General features: G+C 42.4%; 1 protein-coding gene and 1 non-coding gene across 19 annotated transcripts in view; both read left to right on the top strand.

Annotated features, from left to right (window-relative positions):
• The window catches only part of TNRC6C (trinucleotide repeat containing adaptor 6C), a 148,910-nt gene that overhangs the window by 105,247 nt on the left and 22,527 nt on the right, over positions 1 to 21,136 (top strand). For 11 of the 18 annotated variants that reach the window (XM_055388798.2, XM_055388800.2, XM_055388801.2 and 8 more), the window contains 8 exons: positions 1,516 to 1,731; positions 4,560 to 4,726; positions 7,886 to 7,966; positions 9,847 to 9,904; positions 11,943 to 12,085; positions 13,917 to 14,090; positions 16,182 to 16,328; positions 19,836 to 19,955. In XM_055388798.2, coding sequence (XP_055244773.1) covers positions 1,516 to 1,731; positions 4,560 to 4,726; positions 7,886 to 7,966; positions 9,847 to 9,904; positions 11,943 to 12,085; positions 13,917 to 14,090; positions 16,182 to 16,328; positions 19,836 to 19,955 — 1,106 coding nt within the window. The remainder of the gene's footprint in view (positions 1 to 1,515; positions 1,732 to 4,559; positions 4,727 to 7,885; positions 7,967 to 9,846; positions 9,905 to 11,942; positions 12,086 to 13,916; positions 14,091 to 16,181; positions 16,329 to 19,835; positions 19,956 to 21,136) is intronic. The other 7 variants (XM_055388809.2, XM_055388795.2, XM_055388810.2 and 4 more) reach the window with 2 other exon arrangements.
• Positions 3,751 to 3,857, top strand: LOC115934781 (U6 spliceosomal RNA). The gene has a single exon (XR_004070534.1). It is a non-coding gene; the product is annotated as a U6 spliceosomal RNA (small nuclear RNA).

Genomic DNA, 21,136 nt, shown 5'->3' with positions numbered 1-21,136 from the left:
CACTCCAGCCTGAGCAACAGAGCAAGACTCTGTCTCCAAAAAATATATATATATAAAAATAATATATATATATGTATAATTTTAATTGTAAGGAGAAAGTATACTTACTATTCCTTAGGTGGAAGTGGATCATCATAAAGGTCTTCATCCTCATCATCTTCATGTTGAGGAGCAGGCTGAGGAGGAAGGGGAGGGCTTGGTCTTGCTATCTCTGGGGTGGTGGAGGTGGAAGAAAATTTGTGTATAAATGGATCACTGAAGTTCACACCCGTGTTGTCAAGGGTCACCCGTGATTCTATATGCATCTCTAACCTGTTTCCACAAGGGACCAATCCCTGAGGATGCTGTTGCAACAGGACTTGGCAAAGGAATGAAAGGGTTCCTGAAAAACCCTCCCAGAGTACCTGTAGGAACTACTCTGATCCATAATTCAACTCTCTTCTGCCTTCTAAGACAGATACCTCAGATCTCTCTCAGCTTGTAGGTGGTACCATGGGAACTGTCTGCATTTTCCAGTTATGATTTTACCTTTATGTTTTTAATCTGCCATCTTCTCATTTCTTTGCCCAGATAAGGTGATCTGTGTCTATGATAGTCAAAAGATAAACAAGAATAATATTTCAGTATATATTTGCAACTCACAAATTTTTCTTAGAATGATTTCTTTTATGTCATTGCATATAATACAAGATGTAAACAAGCTATTTAACCATAGTTTTAAACTATTCTTTTAAACCCTACTATGTTGCAAATGCTGACAATTGAATAGGCTTTAATGTTTAATGGACTTTTAAAGTTGAAAATAGGTAGAGGTCAGGAGTTAGAAAATGGCAATTTTTTATTTTTTCATGTTTTGAGACAGATTCTTGCTCTGTCGCCCAGGCTAGAGTGCAGTGGCACAATCTTGGCTCACTGCAACCTCTGCCTCCCGGGTTACCAAAGTATAACTTAGGACTTCGCAAAACTTAACCACTTGGTTCCCGGGTTCAAGAGATTCTCCTGCCTCAGCCTCCCCAATAGCTCGGATTACAAGTGCGCGCCACCATACCCAGCTAAATTTTTGTATTTTTAGTAGTGACAGGGTTTCACCATGTTGGCCAGGCTGGTCTCGATCTCCTGACCTTAAGTAATCCACCCGACTCCCAAAGTGCTGGAATTACAGGCATGAGCCACCGCATCTGACCAGTTTTAAGAAGCCAAACAAGCCATGTGCAGTGACACGCCCCAGTAGTCTCAGCTACTTAGGAGGATTGAGTGAGCCCAGGAGTTGAGGGCAGCCTGGGCAACACAGCGAGTCCCCATCTCTAAATAAAAATAAACGAATAAAAATTTTAAAATACAAAGCTAAACAAATCTGATTACATGTAATACATTTGCCTCCTTTAAATTTTCTACTAAAGGCTATTCTAAGGATAGATTATCTTGAAATTATTTTGAAATTGAAAACTGAATTATATTTTTACTTTTCTCTGATGCACTTTCATTATTTTCTCTACCCCTTGGAACCTTTTTCAGTTTCATCAGGCTGGGGAGAAATGCCTAATGTTCACTCAAAGACTGAAAACTCTTGGGGAGAACCATCCTCCCCTTCTACCCTGGTGGATAATGGCACAGCAGCATGGGGGAAGCCACCCAGCAGTGGCAGCGGGTGGGGAGATCACCCTGCCGAGCCGCCGGTGGCATTTGGAAGAGCTGGCGCACCTGTTGCTGCCTCAGCCCTGTGCAAACCAGGTAAGCCTAGCATCCTGCTTGCCCTGATCTGGCAATTTGGAAATGACTCAAAGTATTGAATTTTAAAGATTACAGTTTTAGGATACTTTCCTCATTATATTTACACTTTAACTACAAACCAAGAGTCTTGGCCAAGCACAGTGCCTCACACCTATAATCCCAGCACTTTGGGAGTCCAGGGCAGGAGGATCGCTTTAGCCCAGGAGTTTGAGACCAGCCTGGGCAGCATAGTGAGACCTTGTCACTACAAAAAAAATTGAAAAATTAGTCGGGCATGGTGGCACACGCCTGTAATCCCAGCTATTCAGGAGGCTATGGTGGGAGAATTGCTTGAGCCCGGGAGGTTAAGACTGCCCTGAGCCATGATTGTACCACTCATGAGCCTGGGCAATAGAGCAAGACCCCATCTCTTAAAAAAGGAAAAAAAAAAAGCCAAGATTATAAAATATTTGCCATGCCTGATACATGAACACAAAGGAGCTTTTAAGAGATGTCCATACCCTCCTTTTATAATAATACAAATAAAATGCAAAAGTCAAAGCAACCCAGCATATTATGTTTGATTCTCCTGGTAATACCCACACTACTTCAGCAGTATTCTTATACCTGCCACATTAAGTAATTTAAACCTGCTATTTCACTGAGCAAGATAGATAAAGCATGTTATCTTCTTGAGATTAGTTTTTGAAAATATGTATTACCTCACAGCAGCCTAACGCATCTTGCCGTATTGCCCTGCTTTCATCTTGTCAACAGAATTCCACTGTGGGTGGAATTTGCCATGTTTGTTTTCAAGTTGTTTATGCCTAAACAACTTGAAAAAATTTTAAAAAGGTACATTTTCCTCCCATTTTCTGAAAGTGTAGCAAATATGCAGGTAATAAGTATCCTTATAAATGTCCAGATTATGTATACCAAGTGGAATTCTTATATGGGTGTTTTGCAATGTGATATTTGTAATATTAACATGAGTATAAGATTACTGATTTAAATCTGATATTAAAATTAATTGTGGCTGGGCATGGTAGCTCACGCCTGTAATCTCAGCACTTTGGGAGGCCAAGGTGGGTGGACCACCTGAGGTCAGGAGTTCGAAACCAGCCTGGCCAACAAGGTGAACCCCATCTCTACTAAAAATACAAAAATTAGCTGGACATAGTGACGAGCACCTCTAATCCCAGCTACTCAGGAGGCTGAGGCAGGAGAATCGCTTGAACCGGGGAGGCAGAGGTTGCAGTGAGCCAAGATCAGGCCACTGCACTCTAGCCTGGGAGACAGAGACTCCATCTCAAAAAAAGAAAAAAAATTCATTGTTCACGTAACTGCAGAAGCTTCATCTTTTCTTTGGACATTATTAGATGTCCTAGATCTTAAAATGCAACTTTATTGGTTTTGTACTTTGTGGGTTTTTTTGTTTTTTTTTGTTTTTTGTTTTTTTTTTGCTAATACTCGATAGTATGTTCCATATAGCCACCACTCTGCTCAAAGTATTCCATTTATATTACTTTTTTTACAAACCTAAAGGATAAGGGAACTTGTGAGTATTTAGATTCATGCGCCATTTTGAGCAGTGTATTCTATTTTGAGAATTTGTCCTTGGAGGCACAGTTATGTGCCTATTCCATATGTTTATCAGCCTTGTATCTTCATTGAAGACCCAGCTAACTGTGCTCTTACCTAGTCTTTGCCCTTCTTCATATTCTTCCAAGAAGTGAAAATTTGGGGTAATTTTGATACCGAAAATCACTTTGTATTTTAAGATAGGAGGAAAAAACAATATCTGAAGTGGAAACTCGATAGTCACTTTGTAGCTCCATCTGCCTAAGGCCTCCATCCTGCTAGTCTGTAAGCATCTCCTGCGGGCTTGTTAGAAATGCAGCCTGTCGGGCCCAACCTCAGGCCTGCCAGACTTCACATGATCCAGCTAACTGTCACGAGTGGGCAGGTTTGAGAAGCTCTGGTCTGTGTGACTTAATGCTCACAGGTTTGGATCAAGCAGTGATTAAGAATCAGACAGAGATGCTCATTTCAGCAGCACATGTACTAAAATTGGAACAATACAGAGAAGATTCACGTGGTTCCTATGCAAGGATGAGATACAGATTTATGAAGCATCCCATATACAAATTTTCCTGCCACTTGTGATGGCTCATGACTGTAATCCCAACACTTTGGGATGCCGAGGCAGGAGGACTACTTGAGCCCAAGAGTTTGAGACCAGCCTGGGCAACATAGTGAGACCCCATCTCTATTAAAAAGAAAAAAAAATTAGCTGGATGTGGTGGCACATGCCTGTAGTCCTAGCTACTTGAGAGGCTGAGGCAGGAGGATCACTTGAGCCCAGCAGTTTGAGGTTGCAGTGAGCTGTAATTGCACTACTATAATCCGGGCAACAGAGCAAGACCCTGTTTCAAAAAAAAGAAAAAAACCTACAAATTTTAAAAACCACACAGGACAATGAAATGTTTTAGGAATCTACATTTCTGTAGCCTTTTCATACCATGTAGAGATTGCCACCTTCCCTGGTGGCCCCAGGATTTGTTCTTAGCATGTTTATGTTTCAGAATGATGTGTAGTTGGTTAAGGAAGTTTAGAACAGCACAGAGTACAAATAGCTGATGTTTGAAGGAAAAATTATATACATATACATGTTTGTTTACATATGTAGCAAGAGAAATTCAATTCTGAGATCTGGGAGAAATGAAGGCATAAAAAGGTAGATTACAATGCATCATTTGTCCCACGACCCCTAAATTATATGTTACAGTGGAAGCATTGTCTGCGTTAGGGACATGAATTTGATAAGTTCATGTTTGCTCTATTTCTAGCTTCAAAATCTATGCAAGAAGGCTGGGGCAGTGGTGGGGATGAAATGAACCTCAGTACCAGCCAGTGGGAGGATGAAGAAGGGGACGTGTGGAATAATGCTGCTTCCCAAGAAAGCACCTCCTCCTGCAGCTCCTGGGGGAACGCCCCCAAAAAAGGACTTCAAAAGGTAAGTACAACACTCTTAACGACGGTACACCCTGAAAACCAAAGGTACTTCAGACACATTCAGTATCCAGTTAATCAGACAAAAAGATAGACCTGAGGTTCTCAAAGTAGTCTTAGGACCCTTGGAGGTCCCAGAGACCCTTTCAGGGGAGTAAGCAAGGTCACAACTATTATCATGCCAGTACTAAGACTGTCTTTTTCATTTGAAGTCTCTCTCCAGTATAGGGTAGAGGTGTCCAGAGATCTTTATTGTAGCAGAGAATGTGCAGAAACAGACATGAAAATCCAGCCATTTCTCTTAAGCCAGACATAGAGATTTGCCAAAAGGCAAAACAGTGCCACCCTTCTTATGAAAAATTAATTACTTTTTATTTTAAAATGTTAGGTTAATGTGTAGTGACTATTATTTTTAAGCAAAATTATATTTTTAAATTTTCTCAGTTTTAATTTCTAATACAGTAAATAGCAATAGACACAACTCATATAAACAGAAGTTCTTTGGGATCTTCAGTCTCTAAGAGAGTATTATAGGGTCCTGAGACCAAAAAGTTTGAGACAGATGGTTAAGAAGTCTTAAAACAGATGGGCAGGCAGGGCACAGTGGCTCACACCTGTAATCCCGGCACTTTGGGAGGCCAAAGTGGGTGGATCACTTGAGGTCAGGAGTTCGAGTCCAGCCTGGCCAACATGGTGAAACCCCATCTCTACTAAAAATACAAAAACTAGCTGGGCGTGGTGGTGGGTGCCTGTAATCCCAGCTACTCGGGAGGCTGAGGCAAGAGAATTGCTTAAACCTGGGAGGCGGAGGTTGCAGTTGCAGTGAGCCAAGATCGCCTCACTGCACTCCAGCCTGGGCGACAGAGCGAGACTCCCTCTCAAAAAAAAAGACACAAATGGGCGGTCATCTAGAAAACACTGAGATACACATCTCATATATACATGAGCTACGTGAGACGTGTATCTCATTTTTTTCTAGATGACTGCCCAATTCAGTCCACATTCAGCATGACTGAATTTCAAGTAGGTCACAAATTTAAATATTAAAAATATGAAAACGTGAAAGAACATTAGAAACAATTTTGGACTCAGAGAGGCCTAACTATGACCAAAATCTAAAAGCCATAAAATAAAGCTTTTTTTGTGTCAATAGATAAATGTAAAAACTGTACATGACAGAAAATACCATAAAGTCAAAAGAAAAATAGCAAACTGGAAAAATATGTTTATAACTCATATCATAGAGAGGGCCAATCCCCTGATACATAAAGTCCTAGAAACTGATTTAAAAAAAAAAAATCAGCCAGAAACCCAGTAGAAAAAGGAGCACAGAATGTGAAGAGTAGCTGGTCCACAGAGAAGGAGCACCAGTGGCTCCTAGACACGGACTCACAGGAAGGCAGTGCAGTTCCAGACAGCACTCAGAGACACCTGCCATTTTTCATCTCTCAGACCCACAGAAAGCCAAGGTTTTGATTTTTTTATTTAAAAAAAATTTTTTAGAGACAGAGTCTTGCTGTGTCACCTTAGGAGCTGGAGTACAACCTTGAACTCCTGGGCTCGAAGTGTCCTCCTGCCTCAGCCTCCTGAGTAGCTGGGTCTACAGGTGCATGCCACTCTGCCCAACTAATTTTATTTTATTTTTTTTCTGTAGAGACAGAGTTTCACTTTGTGGCATTTATACAGTTTTGTATTGCAGAATTTTTGTAGTAAAAAGATAACAATAGTTTATATGTACATTGATTAACAAGTTAATTATGTCACTTCTACATTATACAAAACTAAAAGGAAATTCTATCTATGTATTGATATGAAAAGATCACTAAAGTACATTGTTAAATGAAAAGCAAGGTGCAGAAAAACATATACAGCACACACCCTATTTTGTGGGGTAGGAGGAAGAAAACGTGTGTGTTTGTATGTGAGTGTGTGTATGCATGCATGCACACGTAGCGTATCAGCTTCTACAGAATGTTCTAAATTCTCTGGAAGGGCAAATAAGAAACTGCTATGAGTAGTGCCTCTTCAAGAGAACAGGAACTAAGCAAATGGGGTGGCATGAGATGAAAACTTTCTTTATACCTTGTTTATACTTTTGAATCGTGTGCATGTATTCATGTTCAAAAAAATGTAGTTTATAAAAGCATTCAGTTAATAATCAGCAGAAACCAGAAACTAAAATCAGAGCTCTCCGCTCATGAGGAGTAGAAGTGATTACAGACATCAAAAAGAATCCTTTTTACAGTTGGGCTGGCAAATAATCCAGTTAATGATGGGACCAAAAATACCAAATTGGTAAATTAAAATCTTGACTAATCTGGCTCTGGCAGCATAGTAATGATTAAAATAGCCCCAAAATAAGCTAGTTCCTTGAGGAAAGAAAGCCTGTTTGTTTATAGAGCTCCATGTGCTCCATGATATAGCTGTGGCAGGCTCAATTGTGAAAAACACTATGAAGAATATTTTTGGAAGGGAATTTTTTTCATATTGCAATAATGCATCATTAGAACCTTTGCATTTATAGGCTCAGAGGGAAGTTATTGAGAAGCCTCCTGGCTCTTCTGTGGTGCCGTGCCCTCCCCCACCCCCACTGCTCTTTCTGTAGCTGACCTTTTCCCTCATCCTCTCCTTCACTGACATTTTCCTCCTTATTCCTTTTCTCTACCCTAAGAGCTATAAGTAACAAATAGTTAATAAAATTAACAGGTTGTTTCATCCTTTCTTCTTGCTGCCTCTTTACTCATTAGAATAAACCCCCTCATTTTATCATTTTTCAGAATAAAGCTTAGAAAAGGCAAAAACTGCAATTTTTAGTAAACTTCACATAGGGCTGTGTTCAAGGGAGCGCTTAGGATTATTGGATAGTAAAAGTAGTGTATATTTGTGATAAATTAATTATCTGGGAAAGAGAAATAGTTATCTTGCTTTCTTTAAGTTCATAAATTGCACATATATACCAACCTGCAAATGTACCTTGATGCTTTCCATAGCAGTAGCCACGAAATACTGTTAGGGAGTTTCTGGAATACAGCATTATTCAACGTTAATACAAAAAGATCGTGTGACTTTTAAATGACCCTGAATTTAGGCTGTCTCCCATTTCTGGTAGAAATGCATTAAAATGTAGCTCATGGACTTCCCCCTTTCCCACACTTTGTTCCAGGGCATGAAGACGTCTGGCAAGCAGGATGAGGCCTGGATCATGAGCCGGCTGATCAAACAACTCACAGACATGGGCTTCCCGGTAACTGGCATCGTAGTTTACTGCTACCCACCATGCTTCCCAAAATGAAATGCCCTCATTGTTTCCTCTCCATGTTTGTTATGTGTGTCAGAAGACACCAAGATTGTTTGAGGAATGAGATATTGACATCATCTAACTCTTAAATCTCCCTTTTACCTGGGTAGTTTGGGTTAGAGATCATTGCTTTGAACTACAGCAAAGACCCACGTAATTTCTATCAAAAAGGGTGTGAGAGCCTTTTCCTAGAATAGAAAATGCTTTTTTTTTTTTTTTTTTTGGAGACAGGGTCTTGCTCTGGCACCTAGGCTGCAGTGCAGTGGTGTGATCAAGCAATCCTCCTGTCTCAGCCTCCTGAGTAGAGCTGGGACTACAGGCATGAGCCACCATGCTCGGCTAATTTTTGTATTTTTGGTAGAGACGAGGCTTCACTGTGTTGGCCAGGCTGGTCTCGAACTCCTGGGCTCAAGCAATCTGCCCACCTCGGCCTCCCAAAGTGCTGGGATTACAGGCATGAGTCACTATGCCCAGCCGGAAAATGCTGTGTGATTTTTTTTAATTTTCATTGGTTTATACAGTTTTATGTTTACTTTTAATTTATAATTAAACGTGAATTTCATTAGTGTGTAGAGTATATTGACAGAGATCACTAAAGAAAGCTTGATGTAAAGTACTAAGGTTTCATATCCAGAAAAAGTATCCTAACCAGACCTACTTAGTTCCTAAGTTTCCAGTCATATGTAGGGAGAATTCATATTGTAGGGCATTCCCCTGAAAATACCACAGTCTGTTCAATTCCTGAGATTGGATGGCAGTTCAGATGACAAGGGATGTCGCCCATATTCGCCATTTATTCCCTTCATGGGCCTTCTTTCAAAATCCTTATTCAAATTAGTGTTTATCTTTCAATTACCATAGATGCTTCTAAAAGAATGAGTCCAGAATGGCCTCCATGTAGTGGAGGAACCCCATCCTTCACGCTGGGCACAGACCCTCTGCATTGGGCAGGCCATTGTGTTGGTGGCCCAGGCTCTGCCTGTGTGAGTGGGCAAGAGGTTGACGGTGGCCTCAGCGTGTCCTGATTTATACTGTCTCAGTTATCATGGCACCCTAGCGGCTTCAGTCATCCCCTGAGATTACTGTGTTCCAGTCATAAATTATCAAAATGAATCTACTTGTTTTGTTTTTCTGTTTCTTAGAGAAAAGTTGTTGATGGTGGAGCCTAGAGTTGATGAAGCGAAAAATGCAGCTCTGCACTCCAACAGTGACTGACATGGTTGCTGGGACTAGAGAGAGGCATGGAGATGGGCCTCACTGGGACAGGAATCCTGTCCTAGGAGAGCATCCTGTCCTCATGGCAGGTGTCCTTGTCTGTGGCCCTGCTGTCTTGGCATAGATTGCATCTTTATGGAATCAGTGCTACTCAGTGTTGTACAGAATGATTTTAGGACCAGACACAGTGGCTCACACCTGTAATCCCAACACTTTGGGAGCCCGAGGCAGGAGAACCACTTGAGCCCAGGAGTTTGAGACCAGCCAGGGCAACATGGAGAGAACCTATCTCTACAAAAATAATACTAATAGTTACATTTTAAAAAAATGAAAATGATTTTAGGAGTACTTACAAGGTTTTACTGCCACTCTGCATTTTGTTTCCAAAGTGTTAAATACAAGGGCTTTACTTTGAAAATCAAGTCAGTACATTTTCTTATTACAAGTATTTTTAATTCAAAAGACATTGTCTCTAACCTCAACAGTGAAGAAATGTATTTCCAGTTCCAAAACCTATAACTGTGTCTTTAAGTTGATAGTGATTAAACTGTTTGTAACCTTTCCTTTTGTTAATTAATGTGCACTAATGAAAACTCTGTTTTCCTACACAGAGAGAGCCAGCTGAGGAGGCCTTGAAGAGTAACAATATGAATCTTGATCAGGCCATGAGTAAGTCATACAACATCCTTTTTAAAAAGGTACCCAGCTGTGAAGTTTTACTTTCCAGAAGCATTTGATTGTAGTCATGGTTTAATGGTTAATATGTCGTGGGTAGACAGGACCAGGCCACAGTGAAGGGGCAACCACACAACAAGCTGGAACCACAGAGGGAGCCTCTTGGGATTAGCGGACTTTGGAGCTGAATCGCCAATGCCATATTTGAAGCATGTTGGCTTTTCTCATATTTTCCCGTATGTTTTGAGGGAAGGTAATAATGACACTCTGAGAGACACTGGAACCACACACTAGACTTCAGTGGACACTGAGTGCGTTCCTCGTGCCTTGCCCCAGAGTGGACTTGCCTAGGGGCCAGCAGAAGCGTTGCCTTGCTGGCTGAGCACCAACTGTTGTTGAGAGAGAAGATTTTCTGTCAAGGAACAAACAACCCTGTTCTGGAGCTGCTTTAATAATAATGTTAAATATTTACATTTAAATATAGTCGATTCTTATTTTCTTGGTAGTTATGTTCTATAAAGTCACCACAAACACTGAATTAACGAATACTGAACCAGTGCTCCTAGGAGACATACAGGGTTGGGTTCCTATGAGCCTCTGCTCACAACATTTTTGTCAACCAATCAATATATAACCTTGTTTTATATGTTTTTCTGTTTCAAGACACCTTATTTAATATTGATATATTAGCCAAGAAGGGTGTAACATTTTTCTGACCTTGGATAATGTGACCATAAATTTATTTGGCTTTCATACTCAAAACAATGCCGTCCACCACACTTCCTAGTCATCATCTCATGAATCCACAAATTTAGCCTCTTTTCCATAGCTCTATCACATGCCCAGATGTTACTTGAGTACTTTCTGAGCAGCCGCACCTACAGGTCAGTGAATTTTTTCGGATGTACCATATCATTGATTCATGATCATTGAACTCAGGGCCAACAGTGCTTTAACTCATGCCTACATGAAGCTTACTTGACACATATTTCCTCTGTAAGGCGCTTTACTGCCTTCTTGAGCTTAGAAACACGAGACAGCACCTCAGCACCACACAGGGGGACCATTTTAAACACCAGAATCACTACAGAAAGCACAGAAATACGAAAAGCCTGGCAATAAATGGACCACAAAAAGGACACTTCTTTACAACCTGATATCTGAGGCTCAACCTGAACTGGGAACTTGGGCAACTCACATTTTTTTGCCAATCTGCACATGTCCACAAATAACCACAAAAGTGCCCCAATTACTGATTTGGGAGTTACAAATTTTAGCAAGTAGGCCAGCTTTACCAGTACAGAATTCATGAATAATGAGGATAGACTGCAGACTGTCTAATCGTGCACGTGCGACAACGTGTGGTGCAAACTGCCAGGGCGGGACAGAGCAGCGTGTGCTGCGAGAGGTGAATCCTAACTGTGGAGTAGGACAGAGTTAGGGTGGGCCAAACACACACTAGTCATTAAGCCAACAGAGCCGTGAGAACAGAAACAGTGTCTGTTTTGCACAGTATTGTATCCCCCACATCGGGAAGAATCCTTGCAGATACAGGACTCGGTGAATGGAGAGGCATGGCCATGAAGTAGGAGAGGATCTTTTGCAGACAGAATAATCGGGAAGGCCCCTGCAAGAAAGCAACCACTGAGCCCACCCGAAATGAGGAAGCAAGTCTTGTAGGAAACTAGGGGAGGGGGTGCATCCCAAGGGAGAGGACAAGCTGAGCCCCTGAGGGCCAGCAGTGGCTGGTGTGGCTGCTGCGGAGAGCGCAGAGGGCGGCAGGGCCAGATCACAGACTGCAGGAGCCACGGAAGGGTGCCTGGGGCCAACCCCCATCCCCTTGCCGTGAATCCTTGGCAGCCCCTTGTCGGGCTCAGCCCTAGCAAAGCAAGGGCTCTCTCTGCCCCTGGCTTCCCTGTGTTTGAAGGGGTGGAGGGTCTCCATCCCTCCTTGAGGCCTTAGCTGGTGCCTATCTTGCGCTCAGCGCTCACTTGTTTTGTTTACAGCATTGCTTCTGTTTGTTGTGCTCCAGGCGCTCTGCTGGAAAAGAAGGTGGACGTGGACAAGCGTGGGCTGGGAGTGACCGACCATAATGGAATGGCCGCCAAGCCCCTCGGCTGCCGCCCGCCAATCTCCAAAGAGTCTTCCGTGGACCGCCCCACCTTTCTTGACAAGGTATGAATATAGGTGGTTTATTGTTTTTGCTTTTTTAACAAGAGGAGTTTTTCATTTCAACTGTGTCCTTAATACAAGCCAGATTAAAAACTTGCTGGACTGTAATACTTAAGTGACTTTTATCCATTTTTTCCTAACATTATGAACATTTAACTCAAAGAAGGGAATGTCGTATTTCATAAGATGTTACTGAGAATGAAAAAGACTGGGATTGAAAACTGATTTTCATATTTATTGTGTGAACTTGGCTGGTTATCTGCTTCAATTTGTCCAATGGGCAAGGGTCATCAAATTTCCATTTTACTGTCTCATTTTAAAAACACAGATCTTCCCTTTGGAAATTACGTGTTAGATGTTTATCCTCAGGAAAAGGGATTGGAAGTGGTGGGGCTTGGGCACCCATCTCTGGCTGGCCCTTGTCAGTTGGCCACATGAGTGACCACAGCTGGCATCTGTGGAAAACTCCCTGAATGTTTAGCCAGTCCGGCCACAGCTCAGCCCCCAGTGTTGTCATGTAATGATGTCCCCACGCCAGATTGGTGTGACTACAAAGCGGAGAAAAGCATTGCACTAAATTCAATGCAAATGTTGAGCCTTGAAAATAAAATTGAAGTAAGGAAGGACACATTTAAAAAAAAAAATCAACAATGAAAGGAGGCTGGGTGCGGTGGCTCACTCCTGTAATCCCAGCACTTTGGGAGGCCAAGGCAGGTGGATCACCTGAGGTCAGGAGATCGAGACCAGCCTGGCCAACATGGTGAAACCCCGTCTCTACTAAAAATACAAAAATTAGCGAGCATGGTGGCACACGCCTGTGAACCCAGCTACTCGGGAGGCTGAGGCAGGAGAATTGCTTGAACCCGGGAGGCGGAGGTTGCAGTAAGCTGAGATCGTGCCATTGCACTCCAGCCTGGACAAGAGAGCGATACTCTGTCTCAAAAAAAAAAAAAAGAGAAAGAAAGAAAAAAAGGAAAGGCTCACAAGCAAAGAATATCAGAGATGGGACTTGATCTTATTTTGAGAGTCCTCCAGCACATGATCTGCCTCAGCTGCAGCTGTGGTGTAGCCCAGGGTGAGGCTCACGTCCTCATCCTGCCCCTCACCAGTGGGGACCGAGTTCAAACTCAGGATGCCCAGTGAAATTGGAATCACAGATAAATAATTTTTGAAATCATATTGTTTAAACTGATAAAATTACTGTTATCTGAAATTCCAATGTAACTCAGCACCATATATTTTTATTTGCTAAATCTGGCAACCCTAAATTGGGACCCTGACATTTTAAAATATGGAATAATGCACAGGCTGGTTGTGATGTTAGATGACATAAATTTGCAAAAGACCTGGCACATAGCATGACCTCAGTAGATGTTAAAAAAAATAATAATAAGGTTCTTTTATTAGTTTTATAACTCACCCTCTTCTTAGATTACACCCTGTGAAACTGCTGTGTTTGTAGGTCAAAAACAAATGTCATGGAATTCAACCTAATGTACACCTAGAGCTTTGGTAATAACTTCTCAAAAAGAATCTGTTTATTTGAAAATGGTTGTAAAGTGCTTGTTGCCATCCTTCCTCCGTGCTCCTACCTGAGGCAGGGCCAATAGTTAGGAGAATGGTAGCAGCTAATATATGTGTTTGTAAAATACTTTTAAACTGAAAACAGCATCTTAATCCTATTTCTTTTTCTTTTTCCCCTCTTCCTTTTGCACATGTTCTCCATTCCCTTATCCACACTTTTTTGATCTGTTAATTATTTATCCATCCATGCCTCCTCTGTTTCCTTGGGAAACTGTTTGGTGCTTTGTCTGCTGATGGACACTGCACACAGCTCACCCTTTCTTTCTCCAATCAGGATGGCGGCCTCGTGGAAGAGCCCACGCCTTCACCGTTCTTGCCTTCCCCAAGCCTGAAGCTCCCCCTTTCACACAGTGCACTCCCCAGTCAGGCCCTGGGTGGGATTGCCTCCGGGCTGGGCATGCAAAACTTGAATTCTTCTAGACAGGTAAGGCTGTTTGGAGAGAGCAAAACGTGGCCTTTGTTTTACCTGCCTTCTAAAAAATGTGTTTGAGACATAAACTACTTATTTATAGTTAATACCTCTATTTTTAAATGTGACTGAAAAAGTAGTTGAAATACTACCAGGATTTCCCTTCAGGTGACTTACTGGAGCCAAGAGTTGAAGTAGGACTCCAACTTTAGTTATATTTATTCTTACATTTAACTAAAACGTGTTTGAGCTCTCAGCACCCTTGGTGCTAACTTGGGACTGACTAAAGTGATGATGTGTTGCACAGGGGTCTTCGGCTGTCGGATCCATCCAGAGGTCCAGGTAGTGCCCACCCTCTTTCCTCATGGCAACCAAAACGACGTTACATCTGTTGATCTGCGAGAAAGCACCACATTCTCCCCCTTTTTCCCAGAAATAAAGATGACATCTCTTGCAAGGTGGTTCTCAGGAGTCACACTGGCATTTTTTTCCAGGCTTCAAAAGTCTTTGGGTATAGGTGGAAATCACCTTTCTAAATCAGTTACTAAAGGAAGGACCTGAGAGTGTTGTTTGCCACTTCATCTCACTTTTCTCATATAGACTCTTAACATGAAATGTTGTACCAAAAAACATATCATCCTTTCCCATCCCTAGGACATCCCTTCTCTCTGATTTTCTTAGGGATGAGGTTGACACACACACACACACCGCTTGGAGACATGTCTCTAAGTAGACACTGTGAGGTGTGGGTGGCCAAACAGCCTCTGTGTGCACATTGTCCCAGTGTTGTTACCAGTAGTGCCCCTTCCACTCAGCAGCGCCCAACTGTGTGATCCTGGCGATCTGACATTGCCCCCCTGGTGGTGGTGCAGTTTTCCATTGTTCTGCCAGCTTCAAGTCAGCAGCCCAGCTAGGGTGTGCACTGGGGTTAGGTTCACAGCTGTTAGGTTTGCAGAAGGGGTTCTCTCCCAGTGCTTCTCAGGCGGCTGTTCCCAAGTGAAGCTGTGCAATACCTTACCTCACCTATTTGTCAGGTAACTCATTACACAGAGTGAAAACTACAGCTACAATATCTTTATCATAGTTAACACAAAATTAACTACCTGAATTTGTCAGTTCATTCCATTTCAAGGTTTGTTGAAATAATAACTATATTTCCTGTTTGAAATGTTGCTATCCTCTCAGATTAACTAATTAATTAATTAATTAATTAAAGGGTAATTAAATTATTACCCTTTAATTTTTATCACATCCTTTTGGAAATGTATATTTTTCAAATAACCATATTCATGTTGCTGTTGTGTGTGAAACATTGTATGCTGGTAGTTTCTTTGAATGGGGTAGCCTTCTTGTTGTATAAACGACACTCATTAAAAATTCACTTGGGGCCGAACGAGGTGGCTCACGCCTGTAATCCTAGCACTTTGGGAGGCTGAGGTGAGTGGATCCCCTGAGGTCAGGAGTTTGAGACCAGCGAGGACAACATGGCAAAACCCCGTCTCTACTAAAAACACAAAAATTTGGGCTGGGCGTGGTGGCTCACACCTGTAATCCCAGCACTTTGGGAGGCCGAGGCAGGTGGATCACAAGGTCAGGAGTTCAAGACCAGCCTGGCCAACATGGTGAAACCCCGTCTCTACTAAAAATACAAAAAATGTAGCCGGGTATGGTGGCGGGTGACAGTAATCCCAGCTCCTTGGGAGGCTGAGACAGAGAATTGCTTGAACCCGGGGGCAGAGGTTGCAGTGAGCCGAGATCTCACTACTGCATTCCAGCCTGGGTGACAGAGCAAAACTCCATCTAAAAAAAAAAAAGCCAGGCATAGTGGCGGGCATCTGTAATCCCAGCTACTCGGGAGGCTGAGGCAGGAGAATCACTTGGACCCAGGAGGCAGAGGCTGCAGTGAGCCAAGACCGCGCTACTGCACTCCAGTCTGGGTGACAGAGCAAGACTCTGTCTCAAAAAAATTCTCCTGGGTACAAGTTGATAGTGGTAGGAAGTAGAAACAATTTGGCATTCACTTAAAATAGATCATTTCACCCTACCTCCAAACAATGTTACTCTAATGCCTGCCTTGGTAACGTGTCCAATTCTGTCCCTGTGCAGATATCGAGTGGCAATCTGGGTATGTTTGGCAATAGTGGAGCAGCACAAGCCAGGACCATGCAGCAGCCGCCACAGCCACCAGTGCAGCCTCTTAACTCTTCCCAGCCCAGTCTCCGTGCTCAAGTGCCTCAGTTTCTATCCCCTCAGGTCAGACCCACATCCAAGCAGGACTGAGCAACAAGATATAGATGCCAGTGTTTCGTGGGGTCCTGCGTTATCTGGAAGTCACGATTTTAAAGTGAGAGCTGAGTTAATCCATGTTTAAGAGAAGGCCTTCTGGTTTTTAACCTATAAATTAATTTTAGACTATAAAGTAGTAAATGGATTCTCCTGACCCAGGAGACATTTTCAGAGCTTGCTCCTTGGAATGCCTCAGCCACCCAAACTAGCATTTGGCATCTTCCTGGTCAGAAGCAATATTGAGGGGGAAGGACCTGCCCAACACACTCCCATTGATGTGCTTTTGTCCCAGTCTTTCTCGAGACAATTATTCAGGTGAACCCAGTGAACTGTCCTAGATTGGTGGGAGAGGAAAGTGACACGCTGTAGTATTGCTGAGGTTGTAAAAGAAACCCTTAGAAGCAGCCAAGGACTGAATCATGCTTTAATGAGAAACTAAATGTGATCTTATATAATAGTGTATATATTATAGATTTTCAGTTATGTTTAATATTCAGAATTAGATCATTTTTGCCAATAGAGTTGGGTTTTTTTTCTTTCTTTCATCCCTTTTCAGGAGTGAACCATAGAGATTGTTAAGAAAAAAATGTTGCCGGGCACGGCGGCTCACGCCTGTAATCCCAGCACTTTGGGAGGCCGAGGTGGGTGGATCACCTGAGGTCAGGAGTTCGAGACCAGCCTGGCCAATATGGCGAAACCCCATCTCTACTAAAAATACAAAATTAGCCAGGTTTGGTGGCGCATGCCTGTGATCCCAGCTACTTGGGAGGCTGAGGCAGGAGAATCACTTGACCCCGGGAGGTGGAGATTGCGGTGAGCCAAGATCACACCATTGCACTCCAGCCTGGGCAACAAGAGTGGAAACTCCTTCTGAAAAAAAGAAAGAAAGGAAAAAAGGCCAAATCGAATTAAGGAAAAGGATATTGCTGTTTGGCATGGCTCTGAGGCCTAATATATATCAATTGTTCTTGTTAATATTGTTTATTTTTAGCACATTTTACAATTTTGGGCTTTGGACCAAGTTTTTAATTACAGTGTTAGTTCTTACCCCTTATAATATATTTGATAATCAATGGTATTGATAACATCTTTGCTGCGTGGGGTAACTCAGGGCTCTAGTTGATACGTAATTCTGGTGTGAAGGTTGACTGGAGCCCTGCCCTGAGAGAGCAGCAGCATCTTGAAGTACTTACAACATTCTAGCATTCTAGCAGAGAGGGAAAAAACTGCTTTCTTCCCCCAAGAGACCTCTGATATCAAGAAGATAGTTAAAATTTCTGAGGGATCTTATGTTCAACCTGTTCCAAAAGAGAACGTGTTAATTTATCAATCTTCTATTATTCATAAAATTTAATTTAAATGTGTTTAGTTTGTTGGAATATGGTGTCTTAGTCCATTTGGGTTGCTGTAACAAAATACCTTAGACTGGGTCATTTACAACAGCATGAATGTATTGCTTGCAGTTCTGGAGGCTGAGAAGTCCAAGATCAAGGTGCCAGAAGATTCAGTGTCTGGTGAGGGCCCGTTTCTCATAGATGGCAACTTTTATGCATCCTCATGTGGTGGAAGGGGCGAACAGCCTTCCTCAGGCCTCTGTCATTAGGGTGCTGATCCCATTCATGGGGGCTCCTGATCATCTCCCAAAGGCCTCCACTCTTAATACCACCACAATTAGGGTTTGGGTTTCAACATAGGAATTCTCGGGGGACACAGACATTCAGACCATAGCATATGGGAAGGCAATGCTAGCATACGAAAAAGAGCAGGATGCACTGGGCACTGCATTGAGGGTAATTCTTGCTCTATAATTGTTCAAACCCAGGTTTGTGCACTGAGTTGATAGTGCACAATTATCAATATAACTAATACATGTAACTATTATCAGGCAATAATAAAAGTTATTAGATAATAGTTAAATGTATTCGTTAGGATATAGGATAAGCCACTATAACAAAGAGGCCTCAAAAAACAGTAGCTTAAACTAGGTAGACATTGATCTCTCTCAGGTTACAGTGCAGAACAAAGCAGTGCAGGGATTGGGGGTGGCTCTGCCATAGCCACTTCCCAGGAACAGGGGAAAAGGCAGCACTACTGTGCGGGTGGCCTTGAAATTGCACACACCACTTCCAGTCACATCCCACTGCCCAGACCTAGGCCACAGCTGCACCCAGTCTGAGAGGCAGTAGCAGAAGAAGCAGTTAGTCTTCCCCACACAAAGCAAACCAGCATGTCCCAAATGGCAAGGCATCTGTGTGCCGTCTCACTGTTTGTTCTGTATCTCCCTGTTACCTGTAAGTACTGACAGGAAGGACACAGAACCTTGGAAAGTTCATTTATAATTAAAATATTTGGAGGATGAGATCTCTGAAGACTTTCCTTCTTCCTTCCCTCCTTTCTTTTTCCTTTCTTTCTTATTCTTTACGTGCTAACTACTAATGTTAAAATGTCCATACATTTTTTAATGGCCTTTGACATTTCACCCATGAGACAAATATAATTATTATTGCAGGATCTGGCCAGCAGCCTGCGGTGCAACAGGGCTCTTTCTTTGTTCCCAGGCAGATCGGCAGGTCGAGAAATAAAAGACACACACGAGATAGTGAAAGCTGGGTCCAGGGGGGTCACCGCCTTCTGATCCTGTGATGCCGCCAATGCACTGGATATACCAGCATTTATTATTAAGTTTAGTGAGGGCGGGGGTAGGTTAGTGAGGGATTTAGGGTCGTTTGATTATGAGGTGAGATGATCACATGGGGATGAAGTAATTCTTTAACATAACATTGGTATGCAGAAGTACAGTATACGGAGACAAGAATTTACAATATACTGTGTGCATCAGCAGTTTCTAACAGAGCCTTAAAACAGAAACACAGTCTGTCCATAACCTATGTTTAGTAAGATACTAATCAGTAGTAATAATTGCAGCAAAAGCTGGTTGCAAACAATCAATAGAAATAGGACGTGAAACTAGATAACTGTTTAGACCACAAATTCTCAGAAGGGAGTATGCCTTAACCCTAAAGAGAGCTAGAAGAGCTGTGGCAAGATAAGGGCGTTTATAACCCTATCTTATCCATATGAACAGGTGCCCCTCATGCATCCGTTTATAGGCTCTCCCCAAGGGTCGCATTCCATTCCCAGAGCTATGAACATCTGCTTTTCTGGGATAGGAATCTTGGTGATGTGAAACCTCCCTGACTGCACATCCATTTATAGGCTCTCTGCAGGGGGAAGCACATCACGCGCTGTTGGCTCATTCTGGCAGCCCAACCTTGCATTGTCTTTACACAGTCCTGCATGCAATTTTGTATTTACAATACTCAGGAGCATTTCATCTTTTATTCCATAGCAGTAGTTTCAGGGGGTCTCCCTACAAATTATCGTTTAATCATTTTTGAATTTTGAAAAACTACAGGTACAAGTAACTATTTTAACAGAGATACAACGGCTAATAGTATATTTTATGTTAAACAGGTTCAAGCACAGCTTTTGCAGTTTGCAGCAAAAAACATTGGTCTCAACCCTGCACTATTAACCTCGCCAATTAATCCTCAACATATGACGATGTTGAACCAGCTCTATCAGCTGCAGCTGGTGAGTGGATAGACCCATGCAAGTTAGAGCGCACAGGCCGAGTGCAGATGCACGGCACCTGCTGAGAGCAGCAGTTGTGATAATGTTTGTCTTCACGTCAGGGATGTCATTGAGACTCTCATGAAGTATTTAAACTCTTCATGAGTTAGGGAGTTCTCACTCAAAGATGTCCTACTAGGTTTTGTAAATGTTTTGGCCTCTTTGTTTTTGTTTTTGTTTAGAGGCAGCATCTTACTGTGTTGCCAGGCTGGTCTGGAACTCCTGGACTCAAGGGATCCTCCCACCTCAGCCACCTGAGTAGCTGAGACCACGGGTGTGCACCACTGCACATGGCTTGGCCTCTTTGTGTTCAGAAAATCTACCAATCTACCAGATTTTATAATTAGGCATGTCTTTTCGGTTGAGCTCTCAGCCAGAGTTTCTGAGAACCACAGAACACAAAAAATCATTTGAGTGACTATTTTCTCAGTTATTCTAAGGATGGTATACATAAATACTATTCTAGAAGCACAGGAGAAAAATTGCTTTATTACATATAGTAGATGCCTTAGAGCATTAGAACTTAATTCTCTCATGAAACCCCGGTCAAGAATGGCTGATGTGACCTAATAATTCTTGAAAGTTTTGTAACTTCACATAATCTTGATTTTTTTTTTATTTTCAAACAGTCTTACTGATTTTACTATAATTGCCATGTCATTGTATACCTAGATGCTTACTGAAATTATATACACTAAAAGACCCAGTTAATTATTTCATTCTTTAATGTGGGTTTCTGATTTATTTAGCAATCTTAGCCAGCAACTTCATCACCTAGAAAATGACCAGGAATCGGCCGGGCACGGTGGCTCATGCCTGTAATCCCAGCATTTTGGGAGGCCCAGGCGGGTGGATCACCTGAGGTCAGGAGTTCGAGATTAGCCTGGCCAACATGGTGAAACCCCGTCTCTACTAAAAATACAAAAATTAGCCGGGCATGGTGGCGCATGTCTGTAATCCCAGCTGTTCGGGAGGCTGAGGCAGGAGAATCACCTGAACCTGGAAGGCGGAGGTTGCAGTGAGCCTCGCACCTTTGCACTCCAGCCTGGGCAACAGAGCAAGACTCCGTCTCAAGAAAAAGAAGAAAGAAAATCATGACCAGGAATCATGAAGGAGAAAAAAAAAAAAAAAGAATGGGAACT

Source organism: Gorilla gorilla, chromosome 4 (genome assembly GCF_029281585.2).
Source record: "Gorilla gorilla gorilla isolate KB3781 chromosome 4, NHGRI_mGorGor1-v2.1_pri, whole genome shotgun sequence".
Lineage (NCBI taxonomy): Eukaryota > Metazoa > Chordata > Mammalia > Primates > Hominidae > Gorilla > Gorilla gorilla.
Note: the sequence above shows the minus strand (reverse complement) of the source record. Positions and strands in the feature narration are given on the sequence as shown.